Below are 21,490 nucleotides of genomic sequence, written 5' to 3'. Positions count from 1 at the left end.
AAGGGATTTATGATGTGAACACTAATTTGTCTTTAACTAAGCAAATGGTTCTTGGTGAAGAAATTATGTTTAAGCTTACAAGTCTTCATGCAGAGAAATAATTAATAAGGAAAAGCTGTATTTTGATGACTGCATGTAACAACTAATAAAAGCTTGGGAAACAGTTTTCTGTACGGGAGTGTGACTTACACCAGTACTACCATGTGTCTATCTCTCTCCTCCTTAAAACAAGGGGTCAGAGGTGTCTTTTCACATGGGGAGGAGAGAGATAGACTCATGGGAGTGTGTAGACCACACTCCCGGACAGATTTATTTTCCAGGGTTTGCACCATTTTCGTCTATTTAGGTAATTGGGCTTCGTAGGTTAGGGCATAGACACATGTCTATTCATTCAGGTTCGGTCAATTACTAGTTCATAATTGAGCTCAAGATAATTAGAGTACTTGCTCTTTAAACGGACTAATTGCCTAATTGGGCTATCAATTGTCCTTAAATGATCGTTTATCAATCAATCATAACATCAATTTGATCCCCGATCAGGTGATCGTCAGGTGAAACTACCTTTCACTTAGAACACTTGATTATTAATCAATCAGTGCTTGAACTCAACGCATTTATTAATTGGTCGGACCAGTTTCAGGCTTTAACCGATTGGTTTAAGTCAGGTATAATAGTGTGGTTCAATTGACATCTCAGTCTGGATCACGAACCTGTACTTGTATGCTTCATGTACAGATCGATGATTACATTGGAGTATTAGGTGAGCAGGATAGGGGGTTTAATTTGTACATGGCATTTCCTTACCCATTAAGGGTCATAAGGAAATCCTAACCAATAAAATCAAAGATTAACCTTGTGCTTTGGTATTTGAATATATTATATCCTGAATCAAATCGAAACCAAGCCAAAAAATTGGAATCGAAGCAATAGATATCCTTCAGTTCAGAATGATTCCGGGTGATTCCAACTAAATCGAAATCAAAATCAGAATCCGAATCCTTGGAAATCAATTTCATTGCTATTTCTTCTTCTTGAACCATGCAGATAAGGATTTTAAAAAATGTGAACCTAACCTATGAAATTGGACCAACTAGATCCAAACTAAACTGAACTGAGGTTATTGGATCAGTTTTGGATTGGGTTATTGTAAAACTGGTTGAAACCGAACCATTGTTTGACTCTTTTTCTGGATCGCTCAAACAATTGGTGAACCGTAGGATTGGTCTACCTTAACAAGCAGTGATAGTGAAGAGCACAGGTGTGTCAGAGTCTTCAAGACTCAATGTAAAAGAAGTTTTGCAACTTCAGACTTCTATCAAGGTATGTGGATTATCCTACTACCTCGATTGCTCCTAGGACTTTTGGGATAAAGATCAAATTGCAATAAACGTAGGAAAAAAGGGAAAATAAAAAAAGATGATAGTGAGAATACAAAATCGAGATCCTTAATTGATTCCTGGTAAAAGTGCATCCAAAGAAGATCTAAGTATTATAGAAAATTACAGAAGAACATGATAAGGGGGTAAAAAGAGAGAATGATCACGAGGATCTGGGGGAAAAGAGATTTGCACTAAGGTAAATGTAAGTGCAAAAAGAAAAATAAAAGATAAGTAAGTTGCAGGTTTGTTTGTTGATCAAGAGATCCCTCTTTCTTCTAAAATTAGGACTTTTATACTTGTGAAGGAAAAACCCCCATTACGTGTTTCTCCAACTGCAGCTTTTCTGAATAGTTGTAGAACCGTTTGGGGTCACATTCTGATTAGACGGTTTCCACTTTGATAGTGCCTCGTAACCGTAGGCATTTCTCGGCTATTACCGTCTCAGTCTCCCAATGTTCTTACTTCGTATGAAGAACAACTTCGTTGACCGATTATTTAAAAGCCCTATCTTTATGATCAATCTTTATAACCTCTAGATGTGATTGATTTGCCTTATCGATTTGATTGTAATTTTAGGGTGTAAACAACCACATTAGATTGATTGAAAATCCCACCAAATATTACAAGCAGTATCGAAATCAAACTCGAACCAAAATCGAACCCAAACCTTCCCCTGTTTAACTCCAACATGGACATGCATGGATATACGGTTTTTTACTTGGTCTGGTGGTAGAAAAACTTGAACTGTATCTTAATATTATGACAATTAATGAGAAAAGTGTGTACACATTGGAATAAGTAAATATTTCTTCATTCCTGTTTTCACAGACCACTTTGACTTATGTACGGCTTCTCGTTTCCTCTCAATGGTCTAGTAGTTCTATTATACTCTCGTTGACCACAAAAAAAAAAAAAAAAAAACTATACTCTCTATCTCTCTGTCTCTATACCCACCACTTAAGTGTTGTGCGGCCAATTATTAAAATTAAATTGATTGATCTGAGGAAATTATAGAATGCCAAACGAAGGACCACCCATAGAAACCGCCAATTGGATATGATAAGAGAATAATATTACTAAGAAACCAAGTAATATACAGTCTTTTTAGTTTAGGCATATCCAGCTAGATTAAAATATCCGGGAATTGGTTAGAAATATAGAGTAAGTCTTTAATAAGTTCACAAGGCCATGGGAATGCGGTTGGAGATGGAAAGATATTCCACGCAGTCACCAATTTTCCCAGAAATAGTCAATTTGCAATTATTTTTTGTTTTGGTAAACGGGGAATTTATTGAAGAGAGGGGGGAGTACAACAAGCAGCTTCGGTATCACACAGATCCTGAAGCCACTGAATGGAATGTGGTCAATCTGTCAAGTACCCAAGAGACAGGGCCTTCCTAGTTAGGGCATCTGAAACATCATTCATATCCCTAGAAACAAAGGAAAAAACAACAGAATCAAAAGATGGTATCAATCTAATCACATTAGCAACTAGATTCTCCAAGAAAACAAATTACAACTAGGCAAAAGATACAGCGATGTAGTTCCTTGTTTGAGCATTTTTTAATTAGGTTATAAACCACGAAAGGATCCCCTTCTCCAAATTCTTCACCATACGAGCTGGCTGTGGGGCCCAAGAAAGCTGTGGAGCATTGGAATCCAAGAGGGTGACGCATGCTGATAAAAAATTGGATAAAATTGTTACTGTAAGATTTTCATAAGGTGGGTTGGCATAGCCCCATTTTATTTTATTAAAATCGGTTTAGTTGTGTTGATGGGAGCTGTCTTAATGGTATGAGTCCAGTTTCTGTGTGTAGTCCTAAAGTATTATTTTCTTAATGGGAAGGAAACCCTAGTTTCTGTGCAGGATTGGTCCCTACCCTCACCACTATAAATAGTTATCACTGGCCCATTAAGTGACTTTTTAGAGAAAACCTAAAGTCAAGTGGAAGAGGGGAGACCAGACCAACGTTCGTATGCGACAGGGATCGTAGAGCAAACTTTCTGCTTCAACCATGGATCCAAGTACGTCATTCACACTTCCATAATTTATGTGTATGCTTATTGATCTCCATGAATGTTTCGCATAATTGTTTTTCTTTCAATGGTATCAGAGCCGATCATGGGTGATCAATGAGTTACAATTTTATTTTTTGGTTGTATGTGAAAACATCCGATTGATCCAAGAAAAAATTATTATTATTATTATTATTTTTTGCAGCCATGGCCGAAACCATGGCCGTGTGAACAAATAAGTGGGGCCTTATGGTCTCTGGTTTTTGCAACCACAAATAAAAATAAAACCTGCTACAGCCATGGCCGTAGCTGTTATGTTATGTTTTTTTTTTTACAAACAAAAAAAAAAAAAAACAACTTTGTTTTTGGCATTGGACCTCGGCATAATGATCGCCGGAGGGAGAGGATCCTTCACCGATGCTATTAGTCATTGCCGTGCACTTGTCCGGCCATCTTAAGGGGCGGCAGTGGGTTTTTTTTTATTTTTTTGAAACCTAAATTTTTGTTTTTTGTTTTCCAAAATCTTGTTGCCGTTTGGGTTCTTTTGCCAGAATCCCACCAGGGTTGTGATCGTCAGAGGGAGGGGAGTCTTCGCCGGGATTTTTCCTGGTTGCCAGACTCTGTCGTGGCCACCGGCGGTGCTGGTTTTTTTTTTATTTCTTAAAACCCTAAAAAACAAGGTTGCGGTTCTTTTCGGTTTTGCGTTTTGGGAAGAAGACAAGGGAATATTCCCCTGTCTGATGCCCCTGCCTTATTTAAAAATAAAAATAAAATAAAAAGGAAAGTCAAAAGGTCAAAAGGGGTTATAAGGGTTATGCTATCATGTGCCTTTGGGTTGTGCTAACGTGCACCCGGGTCGGTTCGACCCAGTGACCCAGGTGTGTGACCCGGATTTTGATCCGACCCGGGTTAACTGACCCGTTGGCCGGTCGAAGTTTGATCGTTGACCAAAACTGAAAACTGAAAACAGAAACAGAAACGGAAACCAGAAACAAAAAACAGGAAACTGAAATAGAAATGAAAACCAGAAACAGAAATGAAGTTGTTTTTTTTATTTTATTTATAGTTTATTTCTCCTTTCATTTATAAACAGAAATAAACAATGAAGTTTTGGTTTCCATTCTGTTTCTATTTATACCTTGTGCTATTCTGATCTGTCACGATAAGAAACACATAGCTACTAACACTTAGAAAATTTTGATGTGTTTCCAATTTTCACATTGTGAGACTTTGTGATTGCCATTGTGTTGGTATATTATTTACTTGTTAGTTCTAGCATTGGCATGATATGAACACCTTGGATATATATTGTTTCATACCTTTGTGTTCGAAATTACAGTATAAATCTTTGATGGAAATTGTTTAAAATTAAAGGGGCATACAGTAGCAATTCAGGTCTGTAGGGTTCCGTAATTTTAATAATTATGCTTCCACTCAGTGGGCTGATTGTTGAGGTTGCGAAATCACTATTGACCATCCAGATGGATTGTAATCAAGGAAACCATATGACGAACGATGTGCTCTTGCCACCACAGGTGAGTTTTCATTTGGTCGGTTTCGCTTGACGGTGTAAGGGTGACGTTTTGGGTTTCATAGCTTTGGAGGTTCTTGTCTTGCCACCACAGGTGCCAGAATCTTTAGAGTGGTGTTGTTTCAAGCGTCTCGCTTTACATGTGAGAGATTCCACTGCATGTTGGGCGCTCTTGCCATCACAGGTGTGACCCTGATGACGCCGGATCTTTCCCCAGTTTATGTTTTCCTGCAGTTATTGAAAATAAAATTGGGATAAATCTGATTAATGAGCCCAAATTAATCAGTTTTGATTATAATCTTGGGATGTTGATATGCTTCCAGTTTTTGCATATTGTATGTTTTGGTAAATATTTGTAATTATGTTTGCCAGTTATGACTTCCCAATTATCTACCATCAAAGTTCTGAATGGTTCAAATTTTGAGGAATGAAAAGATTCTCTTATTACTACTCTTGGGATTATGCGACTTGATTTTGCCCTGAGATTTGATGAGCCCACCAAGCCTACAGCTGATAGTGACACTGCAGCAAAGGCTCTCTATGAAAAACGGGAGGAGTCAAATAGATTGTGCTTATTGAATATGCAGCACACCATGGACAAGATGATAAAGAAGAGTGTGCCTGCAACTGAAAAGGCTAAGGATTTTCTTGTAGCTGTCAGCAAGAAATTCACCAAACATGATAAGGCTGAAAAGGGTACTTACATGGAATGGTTTACAAACACCCAGTATGATGGTACAAGTGGTGTACGCAACCATATCCTGAAAATGACCAACTACGCCAACAAGTTGGGGGAGATGGAAGTGACCATATCAGGATCATTTCTTATATGGCAGATTATGAAGTCACTTCCATCATAGTTTGAAGGCCTCAAGAGTTCCTATGGTGCTAATCAGACGGAGTGGAGTCTTGAGGAGATGACTACCATATTGATGCAGGAAGAAGAAAGAAAGAAAAAGGAAAAAGGAAATTCAGCCCATTTTGTTTCCAATAATGGGGGTAAGAAGAAGAAATTCAAGAAAAATTGGAAAGGCAAGAAGTCAGGTAACCAGCAGGCAAAATCTGAGAAAACTTATTAGAGTTTGAAACCGAAGGATGAAGCTTATAAGGGAATGTGTTTTTTCTGTAAGAAGGATGGGCACAGGAAGACAGATTGTTTTGGATACAAGAAATGGCTTGAGAAGAAAGGTACAACTTTAGCTCTAGTGTGTCTTAAATCAAATTTAGTAGGTGTTTCCTCTGATTCGTGGTGGATTGATACTGGAGCAACTATTCACATCACTAATTGTTTGCAGGAATTAAGAAGCAGGAGGAAACCTAGTGAAGGAGAGATAGGTGGTCTATATGGGGAATGGAGAGAAGACCCAAGTTGAATACATAGGAGTAGTTAGATTACATTTTTCTACTGGTTTTGTTTTGGATTTGAACAATGAGGTTTATGTACCGTCATTTAGGCGGAAGTTGATTTCAGTTTCTAAACTTGATGATTGTGGTTACACTTTTAATATTGGTAGTGGGAAACTTTCTCTCTATTCTGGTTCTCTTTTAGATGGATCTGCCTTATTGTGTGATGGCCTTTATAAAGTTGATTTGGACACTACCTCTCCCAATCTTGTTAATTATGTTGTTGCAAATATGGCTTCTAGTTCTAAACATGGTAGGCTGGATGAGAATTCTTCTATGTTATGGCATAGACGTTTAGGACATATCTCCCAACAGAGGATAGAACGGTTGATTAAAGATGGTACTCTTCCTCAGTTGGATTTCTCAGATTTTGGAACTTGTGTTGATTGCATTAAGGGGAAACACACTAGAGCTAAAAAGAAGGGTGCAACCAGGAAAGGTGAGGTACTAGAATTGGTTCATACAGACATCTGTGGTCCATTAACTCCTGCTGCCATGGGTGGCTATAGATATTTTATTACCTTTATCAATGACTTTTTTCGTTTTGACTATATTTACCTTATTCAAGAAAAATCAAATTCCTTGGATGTTTTCAAAATTTTTAAGTTTGAGGTAGAACTTAAAAGGGAAAAGAAGATTAAGAGTATGAGGTCTGATTGTGGTGGAGAATACTATGACAGATATGATGAAACTGGCTGTAACCCTAGACCGTTTGCCAGATTCTTACAAGAATGTGGTATTGACGCTCAATACACTATGCCAGGATCCCCTGAGCAGAATGGGGTGGCTGAAAGGTGAAATCGTACCCTTATGGATATGGTCAGAAGCATGATAAGCAATTCATCTTTACCGGATTTCTTATGGGGTGATGCATTAAAAACAACAGTATATATTTTGAACAAAGTGCCTAGTAAGTCTGTTCCCAAAACTCCCTATGAGTTGTGGACTGGCAAGAAACCAAATTTGTCTCACCTGCATGTTTGGGGTTGTGCAGCAGAGGTTAGACCTTTTAACCCTCTGATAAGGAAACTTGATCCTAAAACCATCAGTGGTCATTTTATTGGTTATTCAGAAAGATCAGGGGGTTACAGATTTTACTGTCCTACACATTCTACCAGAGTTGTGGAATCTGATCGGGCAGTGTTCCTTGAAGATAATATGAAAATTCAAGCTGCTCAACCACGTAATTTGGTTTTTGAGGAGGAGCATGTTCTTGTGCCTGTGCCCTTGACACATCCGCTTACAGTGGTACAACCTCAGATTGTACAAGATAATGTTCCCACTCAAGAACCTATGGAGCCTGTAGTAGTTGAAGCTGCACCACTTGTAGTTGATGAGATTCAGGACCAGCGTGTAGTTGATGTTCCCTTGAAGAGATCTGAAAGAGCTCGCAAATCCGCTATATATGATGATTATGTTGTTTATTTGCAAGAGCATGGGTATGATGTTGGCATGGATTCTGATTCAATTACCTTTGACCAAGCTGTTAGAGGTCCAAATTCTTCAAAATGGATGGTTTCTATGCAGGAGGAATTGGATTCCATGTCAATCAATGGTGTTTGGGATTTGGTGAAATTGCCAGGAGAAAGTAAACTGATTGGTTGCAAATGGGTTTTCAAGACCAAGCGGGACTCCAAAGGCAAGATTGAACATTACAAGGCTAGACTTGTAGCAAAAGGATTTAGCCAGAGAGAGGGCATAGATTACAAGGAAACCTTTTCACCACTCTCAACCAAGGATTCTTTTAGAATCATTATGGCTTTAGTAGCGCATTTTGATTTGGAGCTTCATCAGATAGATGTCAAAATGGCTTTCTTTAACGAAAATCTGGAAGAAAATGTGTACATGATGCAACCTCCTGATTTTGAACAGACTAGGAGTGAGCGTCTTGTATGTAAGCTCAAGAAATCTATTTATGGTTTGAAACAGGCATCCAGACAGTGGTACCTCAAATTTGATAAAGTTGTTGCATCTTGTGGTTTCAAAAAAAATCTGGTGGACCAATGTATTTATCTGAAGATCAGTGGGACCAAGTACATTTTTCTTGTGCTTTATGTTGATGACATTCTTCTTGCCAGTAGTGATCACTACAAGAAATTGGGTCTATGACGGCATTTTTAAACGCTGCTATAGATCCATAAAACGCTGTCGTAAAATATGACGACGTTTATACTTTGTGCCGCAGAAACGTCGGCGAAGGTACTGCCGTTTTTGTACAACGGCATTTTTGGGAGTGATTGTGTAGGAGCCTCTACCACGGCGTTTTCTAACAAGCGTGTGGAAAATGCCCAACAACGACGTTTTTAAAAGTGCCGTGGTAGGCACTGAATTTCTAATTGTTGCGACGTTTATAATAAACGCCGGGACAAGTACACTAAAACGACGTTTATAAAAGCGCCGTTGTACAGAACAACTTTTTTAAATATTGAGGCATTTGTTAATAGACGCCGGTAAATGTGGCCTCGCTTTTTGTTTTTGTTGGCGTTTTCAAAACGCCGCTATATATGGTTTTTTTAAAATTTAAGAACACTTCGTATCTATTCCATTAACTGTTTCAAATGTAATAGATTCATTCTGCCACCTGTTTCATATATAATGCATTCATTCATATTAATCTTTTCGACCATTCGTTTCATATAGAAAACATAAATCCCACAAAATGATGGTTTTACTAATGCCAAGATAAATTGAACTATATAAAATATCCATTAAACATGAAATAAAAACAGTGTCTAAAGTACTAATAAGGTTCGACACTTCAAAAAGATGAGATCCCCTCCTACACAAAATCCATAGTTCCAAGGTTCTAATACTCGCAAAAAGACAAAAGATCCCCTCCTACACAAAATCCATAGTATCAAGGTTCCGATATCTGCAAAAAGACACAAAGAGACCCCCTTCTATACAAAATTCATAACCCAATTAGCTAAGAAAATAATATCAGTTCATGGATCTCTGAAGCCACCAAAGTTATACTCCCAGTGAGGAAACTAAGCTCAAAAGTGAAATTCCAAGACCTGAACACCATCTCCATCCTACATAAAACCATCAAATAGCAATATAAACTAATTAGTAAGACTGAAAGTGACAAGAGGTATGCACAAGTACCAATAACAAAGAACAAAAAATTATGGGGACAAATAAACAATCCAATCAACCATCCTTCACTGGCTTGTATAAATAAAACCTCTTAACAGATCTTTACACTCAATCCCACACTCAAAGCCTTGAATTGTGCAACTTTCCTAGATGTTCTTAACTAGCTAATTAATTACTACCTCCTGACTTGTCTATTTCAAACATAGCAATCACAGGCACCATAAATTACAATTGAATGACATATTTAATGACAACAATAAGATTAAAATAAAATATATGAAAGTAGGAACAGAAGCCAAAACAGGGTATGAGCTCAGAAGTCATAGGGATTTTCTTTTTTTCTTTCCATCCAACACACTTTTGCTTGCATATGGTAGGTCTAATAGAAGTTGCTTTTTTTGCAAGAAGTGGAAAATAAAGCTTGCTATGAGAAACACCTGAAGAAGATTTAGAAGGGTTGTTTCCATAGAAATTGCAATGATGAAGGAAGAAATGAGGTGCATGCAATGAGTTACCCATAGGCGTTGTGCCTTGAAGAACTTGAAACAATGATGTCGAAGCTCTTGCCAAATTTTAGAAATTGATGAACTCGCATCTATTCCGATTTAAGGAAACTAGAAAAAACCATACTTAATACTTAAAGTCTCTAAAACTAGAAATTTTCTACAAGTGCGGTGTTCAAATAGAGTTAGTGCTACACTCCCTAAATTTAAAAAGGTCCTTACAGCAATGACTATGTCCTCACTTATCCCTCTTGCCCCCCGGCATCTATGAAATATTTGATAGTAACCATGATGGAATAGTAGATATGAGGAGATACTGTGGGTTCTCATCCCTCGAAATTTAAAAGGAGATGATGCTTTTTGCCTTTGTTTCCAGGTGATGTCATATCCCTATCTTTCTCTACTCTTCTTGGATTGAAGATAGCAAACTAACCTAATCGAATGTCCCCCTCCCACCCCTCCTTCTCTTTTGGGCCTTTTTCTTTGGCTATTGAACTATAGTCGAATTTCATTGTAAAATATGCATGGCCTAGGAAGGTGGTTTTTGCAAACCAACTTTGCTACTTATTCCACTCATATAACAATAATTTAATTTATAGATTGAATTCTTTAGAGAATCAAAAACTAATACCCTGTTTTTATGTGATTATAGTTGTATGATACAGACAAATCCAGGTGCATCACCAAGGATGAAGTGGCATCATATCCCCGCTTAGAGTAATATACTTGTCCTCTAACTTAATTAAAATCTATATCTTGTTCGTTCTCCATTGATCTTGACTGCCCAAATCGACAAATCTATCTTGTTACACACGATTTTGCCTCGGGAATTGGATTACCATCACTATACCTTGAAGGAATCAGTCGAAATGTATACATTTTAGGGATTTGTTGAGCAAAATTGATTTTTAGGTATGAATTTTAGGGATTTTACTGTATTCCGGTTCTATCTCTCTCTCAGTCGTCTCTGTTTTAGGTATGGATTTTAGGAAATCAAACCATTGATGCATCAATCAAGACCCATAAAATGATCAAAGTAAACTACATAAACTTCTCCAAGAGGAATATTAAACTGATTCAACCAAGTCACCCAAACCCATCTCTGTTTTATATTCTTCATGAGCTTTAGCCTTTAAATATCAGCAACTTCTAGATCAGTTCTGATTGCTGTCAAGTTTATACCTGCACAAAACCATCTAGCTCATATTTTGATTTCTATCTTTTTATTGTTTATATATTTATGTATTAGGACATTTCTTTGTTTTGTTTTATTTTATTATAGGGTAATTCAGGCCATAGATTCACAGGCTTTCATCTCAAAGATTTTGAGAGCTTTTACAAACCTTAGTTCACTCCATTGAATGGCAAGTAATAAATCAATTGAATGGCAAGCAATAAATCATAGTACCAATACAAATAATAAAAATAAAAAGAGTGACATCATAGCTATGCCTGCATCCATAGATGAGGATGTTAAGCTCATAGCATCTAAAAGTTGAAGTAGATTAAATCAAAATAATAACCTACTCTGGAGATTCAAAACTGAGAAGAATCTATAAACCATGAGAGGGTACTAGGTAACTTGAGAATGATGTAAATTGATGAAACTAAGCTATTTGAAAGTAACCAAAAAGATCTAGAGTCGATGGAGTCTTGGAAATCTACAATGGAGATACAGATTCGATGAAGCCATACATTTGCCCGCTTCCAGTCCTAACTTTACGAGGATGCGACTCCTATAACTTCTTAAGATAATATACCTACCTATAATTGTGTAAAATTGAAACATTAGATGAAGTAGAAAAATAAATGTTGCTACTTGGATGTAGAATCCGCATGACATGAACCACACCACATATGGGTCTTGGGACCAAGAAGAGCCCTTTCTCCATCTTTTGAGAGAGAAAGACCTGAATAGAAAATACCAAAAACTAATTGGCAAATGTTTATGTCAATGGGTAAATAGACATTCATATGAACAAATATTCTATAGACGGGTCTTCTTACTACTAGTCTTTACTGAGAAACTTAATAACAACATGGATTTTGCTTTTTTGTTCATTAATTTTTAATTCATTAGATTTGATCTCTTATTGATATTCAGGAATTGAGGGGCGATGAATTCAAATATTATAGAAACACATCGGGAAAGAAAAGAAAATTACGGTCTCTTGGTAGAGATCCTGTAACATGTAAAAATCAAGATTACAATCCTTGAATATAGATACCGGACGCTATTTCGAACAAACCAAACATAGCAATTCCAATTGTGGCACATGAATAGTTCTTGAACAACATAGCTTAAGCCGGTGCCGGGGTTTGGGGTTTGTTTTCACATGCATATGTTGTTCAAAGTTGGGGTTTGTTAAAGAGTAGGAAGAAGATTAAAGAGTAGGAAGAAGACTGTCAAAAGAACCCAAATCAAACTCAAAACTAATCCATTCAACAGTTCAAATGAAACCCAAATCTTGAAAAAGTCGAAAGCATACCGTACGAGATAGACGGACAAAAATTAAGCCAACTCGATGCAATGGCCTCAATTATCAATTGTTCAAATGAATGGGTGAGCAAAATCAATATATATAGTACTTCGATAAAAATTAAAATAAAAAACCAACAAAATTTTATAATTTTATTACTTACATAAGTGAGTTGAACTTTCCGAACTACTTCTACCCGAAGTATTTGGAATAGATCAGCTACAACACGTTTCAAATCAAAGCAATTTCTTCCTTCATGCTTGCAAATTCTCTTTGTCTTTCTTCTTTCTCCCGTCTCTCCTCAATATTTCTTTGTGTAAGGCCAAGAGTACTCGGCTTTACGCCTAGGCCTGCACCGTGCACTCGGCCTGGAGGATCAACGCCAAATGCTTCCACAAAAGATCGTTTTGGACAACACTCGTCTCTCTCATTTTTGGGGTAGTTCTTCCAATTTCTCTTCAAACTTATCCTATAAACCAATGTATAACAGTTAACAACGGACATTCCAATAGATACCCAAGAATATGCATAAATTTTATAAACATTATTAACCTTGACAAATACTTACTATGATATCTCGTCGCTTTGATTTATGTAACTGCCATCTCTCCTTTGGTGGGTTTGCATTTTGGGTGAAAGAGTGAGAGAGTGAAGACATCATGAATATATTGGTGATCCATTATAATTGTCATACAATATAATACAATATATTGCTTCAGATTGTCGTAAGCATTCTCAAATTTAGTGGTTTTAAAACTTGGGCTAAAGCTTTTGACTAGTGAATAAGGACTAGATCATAGTAGATGGAGCTGTTCTTATTTATGTAGTCTCAATGTAAACCTAATAAACCTGCAATAAATTCTAGTCATTCTCAGGTTACTTATGCTACAATAAACTCTATTTATTTATTTCCCCTTCCTGTTTTGTTGGTGAGAGTAGATACTCTTCTCAATACTGTGTAATCTTTTCTTTTGTTTTATAATATTTCTCTTCTCATTTTAAAAAAAAAAACTTTGAATAGGAAACAATGTGACATCGTTTTGTCTCTTGCCCATTCTCAAAGAGACTCTAGGTAGCAAGACCTCTACGTCTTATAACTGAGCACCTAAGAGACTCGTCCCTCCTGAACCTTTTATCCAATTTGCTTTTCTCCAACCAGACCACCATTGAGGATTAAAAATTCTTCTTATCAATCTTTTCCATTACATGCTATTTCATATGATGGCTAAAAACCAATGCAATGACCCCACTCACCTTATGCATAACATCCGAGAGATGGATATCTAACCTCGGGCTGCAATCTCATAACCCTACCCCATTACCATGCCTAATAAAACCCAATAAACCATCCCGAAGGAGATGGATATCTAGCCTCAGTTGCAATCTCATAACATCCAAAGATGGATATCTGACCTGTTTCTACAATTTGAAATAGGTCAGATTTTAATAAGATATTTATCATGAGATGTGATCTTCAGCCCGTAAGGACTTGATTGGATGATATAGGTCCGGTATGACAGGAGATACAAATGATTGGGATTAGGGAAGACAAAGAAATTACTGAGAAAAGAAGCAATGAATGGCGGTAAGAGCAGGGCCTATTTTTTCATTTTTTTAGATCAAGGTGCTCTCCATTACGAAAGCGGACATCCAATAAGCTGTCCTTTTCATTTTTGTTTCTTTTTCTTTTCCTTCATGTTCCTCTAATTGAGAGGAGACTCAAGAACTAGTCCGATAGGGAGAGGCTTTGCAATAAATATGAAAGATCCCACACATTGATAAGCTATTGTGCCAACAAACTAATTCAAAACACCCAAATATCCTAGTGGGAAGCATCAATTTCAACATTTTTCAAAAAAATACAAATGCGGTCAAACTGTCTACCCAAAAACTGATACACTTAAATGATTTATAACTTAAAAAAACATCTTATCCGTAAGCTTTGGCATAGATCGTAGGAAAAGGGATGGTGGGCGGAAGCAAATCAATTGTATAGAATTTTGATGTAGGAAATATGTAAGGTCAAGGAGGTTCTACTCCTCTAAAAGGGATGGTTCCGGAGGAGCACAATTTAATCATTTCATCTAGCAATCGAATCCTTCTTCATTGTTTCGATCACCTCAAAGAAACCCATTCATCTGCTCTTCTTCCTACCAGGAGCTTCAAATCAAGAATACCATGAAGAGCCCCACCATGGACTGTTACAAAATAAGACCTTCCATGGACTAATGCAACTACTTGAACTTCAAGGCGGTACAAGTAATTCCTCTTCTTCTGCTAGTGCATCTGCCAATCTCTTCAATCTCAGCTTTTTTCCAATAGCAGCATCAATAATAGCAACAATGTCAACAATAACAACATCAATTGTCCTCTTCTCGGGTTACTAATTCTGAACAGTTCAATGGAAATGCTTGGTGGAGAAGGAAATTCCCTCTTTTCTTCTAACCTAATGGGTGATCACATTGGGTCAAGTGTCTCTTCTCTTTACAACAATTCAAGTACAAAATGAAGTTGTTATTCCTCAAATGTCCGCAACAGCTTTGCTTCAAAAAGCTGCTCAAATGGGTTCAAGAGCAAGCGTGGAAGTGTTTCTTTGCTTAGAGGTTTTGGCAGTTCTTCATTAAGTGGTCCTAAATCTGATAGGTCTCACTTGACTGCTAATTTTAGGGCTAATTTTGGAGGTGGTGGGGGTGAAACATTGTCAAAGATGGAAAATGAAAATCATCTCCAAGATCTAATGAATTCCCTAGCAAATGGTGGCTCCTCCATTTTTGGAGATGCTTCAGGAGGAATCCCTACCTTTGGAGTGAATTGTAATAGTGGTGGACATGAACAAGAGACCAATTTTGGAAACATGGAAGAACCCAAGTTGCATCAAAATCTTACAATGAGTCTTGGAGGATCTGATAGGTTAACAAGAGACTTCTTAGGTGTTGGAGGGATGGTATGGAGCATGGGAGGTGGGTTATCACAAAGAGAACAACATGGTATTGATATCGCTCCCTGGATCCGTAAATGAAGTCGGGTTCTGGTTGATCCTTTGAGGCGGCGCTAATCATCTTCAGAAAGATGATCTTGGCGATAGAAAGAAAAATAAAATTTAGGTAAGTGACTCAAAAACCTTGTCAATTTGCTTTGGGGAAGGGGAGAAACGTGACGTTTTTGCTTAATAGTACTCTCAAAGTACATGTGCTTATAAGTTCTTCCCTTTAAACCTCTTTGTGAGTAGTTGTTTTGATTATAGATGGTGATGAACCGAGAATAGTTGCTTTTATTTTCTTCTCTATCCTTTTTGTTCTCTTTTCCTGGTAAACCTAGAAAGGAGAGTAACTCAACAGAAATAGACATTTCCTTCATGTTGAGTTCATCTCAAGTATATAATGCGGATGCGGTTAGCTTCATTAATTTGGCTTGATCATACACATTGGTTGGGCAATTCAAGCACTCTTAATCTCTTATTGTGGAATTTCATAATGTGGGTGGGTATTAATCTCTAGTCGTACGCCATTGTTTGTATACAAGGGATGCCATTCTTTGTTTTCTATATCTTCTTCGACACTCCCATTACAGACACAGAGATAGAGAGATAGAGAGATAGAGAGAGATATTCCTTCATGCACCTTCAAAGGTGGAAAAGAAAAAAAAAACAGAAATCTTGGGTGGTTTCTTCAATTTCCTCTTTAAAAAAGAAAGTGTCCTACCTGTTACCTAATAGTAAAGAATATACAAATGGTGAATTTGAATTCTATGGGATTGGGTTGGGTTGACATTCTCTGAAGACACAGAAGACACAAAACCACACTTCTCCTATTGTCTTTCTACGTTGACTCCTATTCACTAGAATGGCATCTCTCCACTCCACTCTTCTCCTCTCCCCTCCTCCACCTTTAACCATCCTTGTATGTTTTATAAGTTTTACCCATCTCTTTAACTGCTCTATTTTATATTGATTGCTTGCTGAAATGTCAACATCTTCTCTTGGGGTCTCCATCTTTCTCCTCCTCTCCTTTTTCGTGAATTGACTCAATCATTGACAGAGAAGTTAGTGGAGGTCGATCTGACTCTATCCATGTTCCATACGACCATACCCAGTAGTATTAGTACTGTAGTATGATATATCAACACCCCATAGGCCATAAACCTCATGCCCTCAAAGCGATGCTGACGATGATCCCCATTAGAATTTCAGAAATCAAACCGATCTTCTTTGGTGCTTAAACGAAGCAAAAGAATTGAATGAACGAAGATGAAAGAGAGAAGTAGAAAATACTCTCCCCCCTTAAAGATCAAAACCACATTACATGTATAAACATAAGCAAATCCAAAGACAAACACAGAATGAATCGAAGCAGAAACACAGAGAGCAAGAGAGAAAGGAGAGTTTAGGATTAAAAAAAAATAATTTAAAACAACAGAATTAACAACAGAAACCCTAAACAAAAGAATTTGGACAAAAAACTTGAAATACTAACAATAGATCAAATACAATACAAGAACTCACACTTTCTGACAAATCAAAACATGTAAGAAAAAAACAGAGAAGAAGGGTTCAATGGGATCGAACCTTGTGGGACTTGCGAGAATTAGTGTCGCTGATTCACCATTGCTCTGTCTTTTGCAAGGGATTTTAGAGAAGTTTGACGGTAGAAAGGGGAAAAAGACTTGAGAGAACTTTGAGAGAGAGATGGAAAGAGCGGGCAAAACGAAAATGTTTTTGAGATGGAGATGGAAAACGGGGAAGTGAAACGATTTTGGGGTTTTCTTGAGCTGAAAAGTATTACTTTATACGGCGTTTATAAATAAACGCCGTTGTATTGTGAAATACAAAGGCATTTTCTTTGAAAACCGCCGTTAAAAAAAAAAAAAAAAACCATTATTACATAGTAAACTACAGTGGCGCTTGTTAAAACACGCCGTGGAAACTGCTTTATTTAATGGCGATTGTGATCAAACGCCGTTATATATTTATATATGATGGCATTTAAACCCATGCGCTGTTATACCTTTATATATGACGGCATTTTTAATAAAATGTCGGTATATCTTCATATATGACGACGTTTGTAAAATATGCCGCAATAACTCAACCCAAAGTGCTGTCATTGCACCAATTTCTTGTAGTGGATGTTGGTCTTTTGCATGAGACAAAATAGTTGTTATCTAGTCACTTTGATATGAAGGATCTTGGTGAAGCCTCTTATGTCTTGGGTATTGAGAATCACCGTAACAGGTCTTGTGGCGTCCTTGGTTTGTCTCAGAAAGGCTACATTGAGATGATACTGAAAAGATTTAACATGCTAGCTTGTTCACCCAGTAAAGCACCTGTTGTGAAGGGGGATAAACTTGTTAAGTCTCAGTGTCCACAGACTGAATTGGAACGTAATTAGATGAAGAATGTTCCTTATGCATCTGCTATTGGTGGTTTGATGTATGCTCAAGTTTGTACACGGCCTGACATTGCCTATATCATTAGTGTACTTGGTAGATACTTGAGCAATCCTGGTGAAGCGCATTGGGTAGCTGCCAAGAAAGTCATGAGATATCTAAAAGGTACCAAAGATTTCATGCTTACTTACAAAAGATCTGATTCTCTTGATGTGGTTGGCTACACTGATGTAGATTTTGCAGGATGTCCAGAGGACCTCAAGTCTACATCTGGGTATGTTTTCCTCATGGTTGGTGGGGCTATATCTTGGAAGAGTGTCAAACAGACACTTACTGCATCCTCTACTATGCAGGCAGAGTATGTGGCGTGTTATGAGGCCAATGTTCATGCATTATAGTTGAGGAATTTCCTTTCAGGGCTACATATTGTTGATTTTATATCTAAGCCACTGAGAATGTTCTGTGATAACTCAGTTGCGGTTCGGTTTGCTCATAACTGCAGAAGCACTTCTGGTTCCAAACACATTGACATTAAGTCTTTTCTCATCAGAGAGAAAATTCGGGAGTCACAGATCACAGTGGAGCACACCACTACAGATATTATGATTGTTGATCCTCTCACTAAGGGTTTGACTCCAAAAGTTTTCCAGGACCATGTTACTAAAATGGGATTAGTTTGCTCTTTTGATGCACTTTATTAGTGGGAGTTTTACTTATGTATTCAGTTACTTTTGATTTTTAGTTATCCCATCTTATTATCATTATTCTTGAGAATACATGCATTGTTTTATGGCCATTTGTTTATGCGTATACACTTGAATAATTGCCTCCTACAGAAAAAATTGAGGCTATATATGGTGTATTTACCTCATTCGGTATTCGAGGTTCCAGTCAATACACGCACATCCAGTTACTAGCAAAAGTCTCACTTGGATTGAGAAATTGTGCTAGTGTCTTGGGACATCCGGATCCAGTCCCAATGAGCTTCCTTGGGCGAAGCCTAATCATTTTTTGAGTGACGCTTGCGGTTGATGAGACCTCCAATTTTTGTCTCATGTGGGTCATTCGGTTTCCGAGCCCAATTTGGAAAATTGGCATGCTGATCACAGTCTTATGCATTTTCCATACCACACTCTCATATTGTACAACCCAAGTCGGTGATGTCACGCCCCCATCCCAGACAAGGGATAAAATACATTATAAGGGGTGACTAGGACGACGCGTGTCATCCTACTAAGCTGCCAGGATCACTGACACAGTGTCCCAACGTACAGTCATAACCAATATTAAACAATTTAATATTAGAGTGCGGAAAGGGAATATTACATTGCAAAAGATCAATAGTTTTACGAAAGCGTATAAAATCAAATAGTTACAAGATGTTCAAAGACTAGATGATAAATATTGTAATTAATCCATTTTCCATTACCATCTAATAACTATCAACAGGGGTATAACAGTAAATGTTTATTCATGGGCTTTAAGCCCTAAAATAATCAGAAAATGGACCAAGTCCCAAGTATCCTCATGCCGTAGGCGCAATCGTCACAAGGACACCCGTTGCCATGTTTCTCTAACACAGCTTCTTGCTCCTCCATACCTGCATCATAATCTAAAAAAATGTGTACACGAGGGGGTTAGCTCCACTGAGCCAGTGAGGGGATGGGGATACATAAATCCACAATTCATATAGTCCAATGATGCATGCGCATGTTAAATAAATTTTTCACCTAACATCACAACTAAGTCAGAGGTATATGCTACTGTGACAACTCGGAAAACATTGTGGGTCACTTAACTTATCGCCACAATGAACCTCAATTGTCACCAGGGGGCCTACGCCGGTCGAAGCCACCAAAACCACCCAGGGGTAGACCCCGATAACCAATACTACCATGACTGGCCTCTCCCACCTCCACAGAATTCGGTGTACTGATTACCCAACACCTAAACCCCTGTTGGTAAGGGTCGTAGCATAAGGGTGCGGGTCCTGGCCACAGATATACTACATGCAATTCCTATCGTCCCGAGAGGTACTCCGGGCGCATCAACTTTTCATTTGGTTTAGTGGCCGGTTACCAGCACGATACAGTGCATACAGTTCAATATGGCATTCAATCAAAATATTATATATAGTCTGGGGTTCCAGCATCGGCATTCACCGACACCGTAACCCAATAAGGAAAAAGAAAGCAACCACAACATCATCATATCATCATCATTATAAATATGCAAAATGCACAAGCATGCTTAATAATTATTCTACTAGCATGATACATGTATATTTAATGATAGCAAGCCCAAACAAGACCAAACCCACTCACTCTAGGTGTTATATCCCGAAGTTATGAGATGTCGCCGCGATTAAGTAGCACGTTGCAAAAAGGGAGATTAAACCTAGTGAAAGAGTGAGAATAGAGTTAATTGTATCAAAGGGGAGGGTTTCCAAAAGGTCCCCCCATAAATTACCTAAGTTGTAGATTTTAAAGGTAAGGTGGTTTTATGGGTGATTTCATGCCCAAACCTAAAACCACATGTAAAACCAACCTTAACAGGGGCTTAGGAAGGGTTTTGCTAGGTGCTGTTTTACGTGTGGTTCTCTCAGATATGAAACCGCAGGTAAAACTGACTTTAACAGAGAGCTTCTTAAGAGCATGGTCTCAGGGTGGTTGCAGGGGCGGTTTCTCGTAGGTCTTGAAACCGCAGGTAAAATCGCAGATCTCCAAATCTCAAAATTAAAGGGTTATTCACCAAGACTTCCATTCCCAAGTGGATTGAAGGAAAGGGAACACCAAGGGAGCTTCCTCCTTGGCCCATTAAGATCCTAAGACCTCATTAGGTCTATGTATTCCAAGGATTCAAGAGGGGAAAAGCAAGAGAACTTCATTTAGAGCATAATAGGATAGAAACCCTATGTCTATCGATTGGGATGGGATTGGGAGCTTTGAGGTTAGCCAATGGAGTCAAATAGCTCCACCATGATCATGACCATGAGTTTACATCGATCCTTGGGTCTCAAAATAAGCCCTAGAGCGATTCTCTCCCATCTCCCAACCCCAAAATCCAAAATAAAGAAGGAAGAAAGCCTTAAAGGCTTACCTTCCTCAAGGAAGTGGTACCCACGTTGAGGCTCCAAGAAGCAAGATCCTCAAGCTCCCTATCAAGCTCCTCCACACCTCTTCTCCCTTCTCTTCTTCCTCCATGTTTTAGGCTTGGTGGAGAAATAATGAGAAATAAAAGCTCTATAGTCTATTTAAGGTAAGTGATGCTTTAGGGTCCATTTGGTTGGATACTAATAGAATAAAACCCATTTGTGATCCAACAAGTTAAATGGGTCAAGTAGGTTGAATGGCTCAATCTAAGTTAAATGGGTCATTAAGCCAAATGGGTACTTTAAGTTAAATGGATCACCCAAGTTAAATGGGTACTTTAAGTTAAATGGGTCACCCAAGTTAAATGGATACTTTAAGTTAAATGGATCACCCATTAGTTCTAAATAGGAAAGAAGTCTATCAAAGGGGTCTATTAAAGGGTGGGGTCCACATAATAATGGAACATAAGTCCCTCACATGTTTCTCGAGGTAAGTGGGACCTACAAATAAAATATTCTCAACTCAACTAAAATAGTTTGGGCGGTCCAAATCTCGACCCGCACTTCAAGGACACCAAAGAAAAAGATAAATAAATAAGTCA

General features: G+C 37.9%; 2 protein-coding genes and 1 pseudogene across 2 annotated transcripts; all 3 read left to right on the top strand.

The window, feature by feature from the left end:
* The first annotated feature begins 5,387 nt into the window (after positions 1–5,387).
* On the top strand, positions 5,388–5,786 carry LOC122653139. The gene has a single exon (XM_043847081.1). The coding sequence runs from the start codon at positions 5,388–5,390 to the stop codon at positions 5,784–5,786; it is 399 nt and encodes a 132-aa protein (XP_043703016.1).
* Positions 5,787–8,487: 2,701 nt separating this feature from the next.
* On the top strand, positions 8,488–15,431 carry LOC122653126 (annotated as a pseudogene).
* Positions 15,432–17,799: 2,368 nt separating this feature from the next.
* LOC122653121 (secreted RxLR effector protein 161-like) lies at positions 17,800–18,195 on the top strand. The gene has a single exon (XM_043847057.1). It carries the CDS (start codon positions 17,800–17,802, stop codon positions 18,193–18,195), a length of 396 nt encoding a protein of 131 aa, XP_043702992.1.
* The last annotated feature ends 3,295 nt before the right edge of the window (positions 18,196–21,490 follow it).

The sequence above is a fragment of the Telopea speciosissima genome, chromosome 2, assembly GCF_018873765.1.
Source record: "Telopea speciosissima isolate NSW1024214 ecotype Mountain lineage chromosome 2, Tspe_v1, whole genome shotgun sequence".
Taxonomy (NCBI): Eukaryota; Viridiplantae; Streptophyta; class Magnoliopsida; order Proteales; family Proteaceae; genus Telopea; species Telopea speciosissima.
The sequence above is the reverse complement of the archived record's forward strand: the minus strand, read 5'-3'. Positions and strand labels throughout refer to the sequence as shown.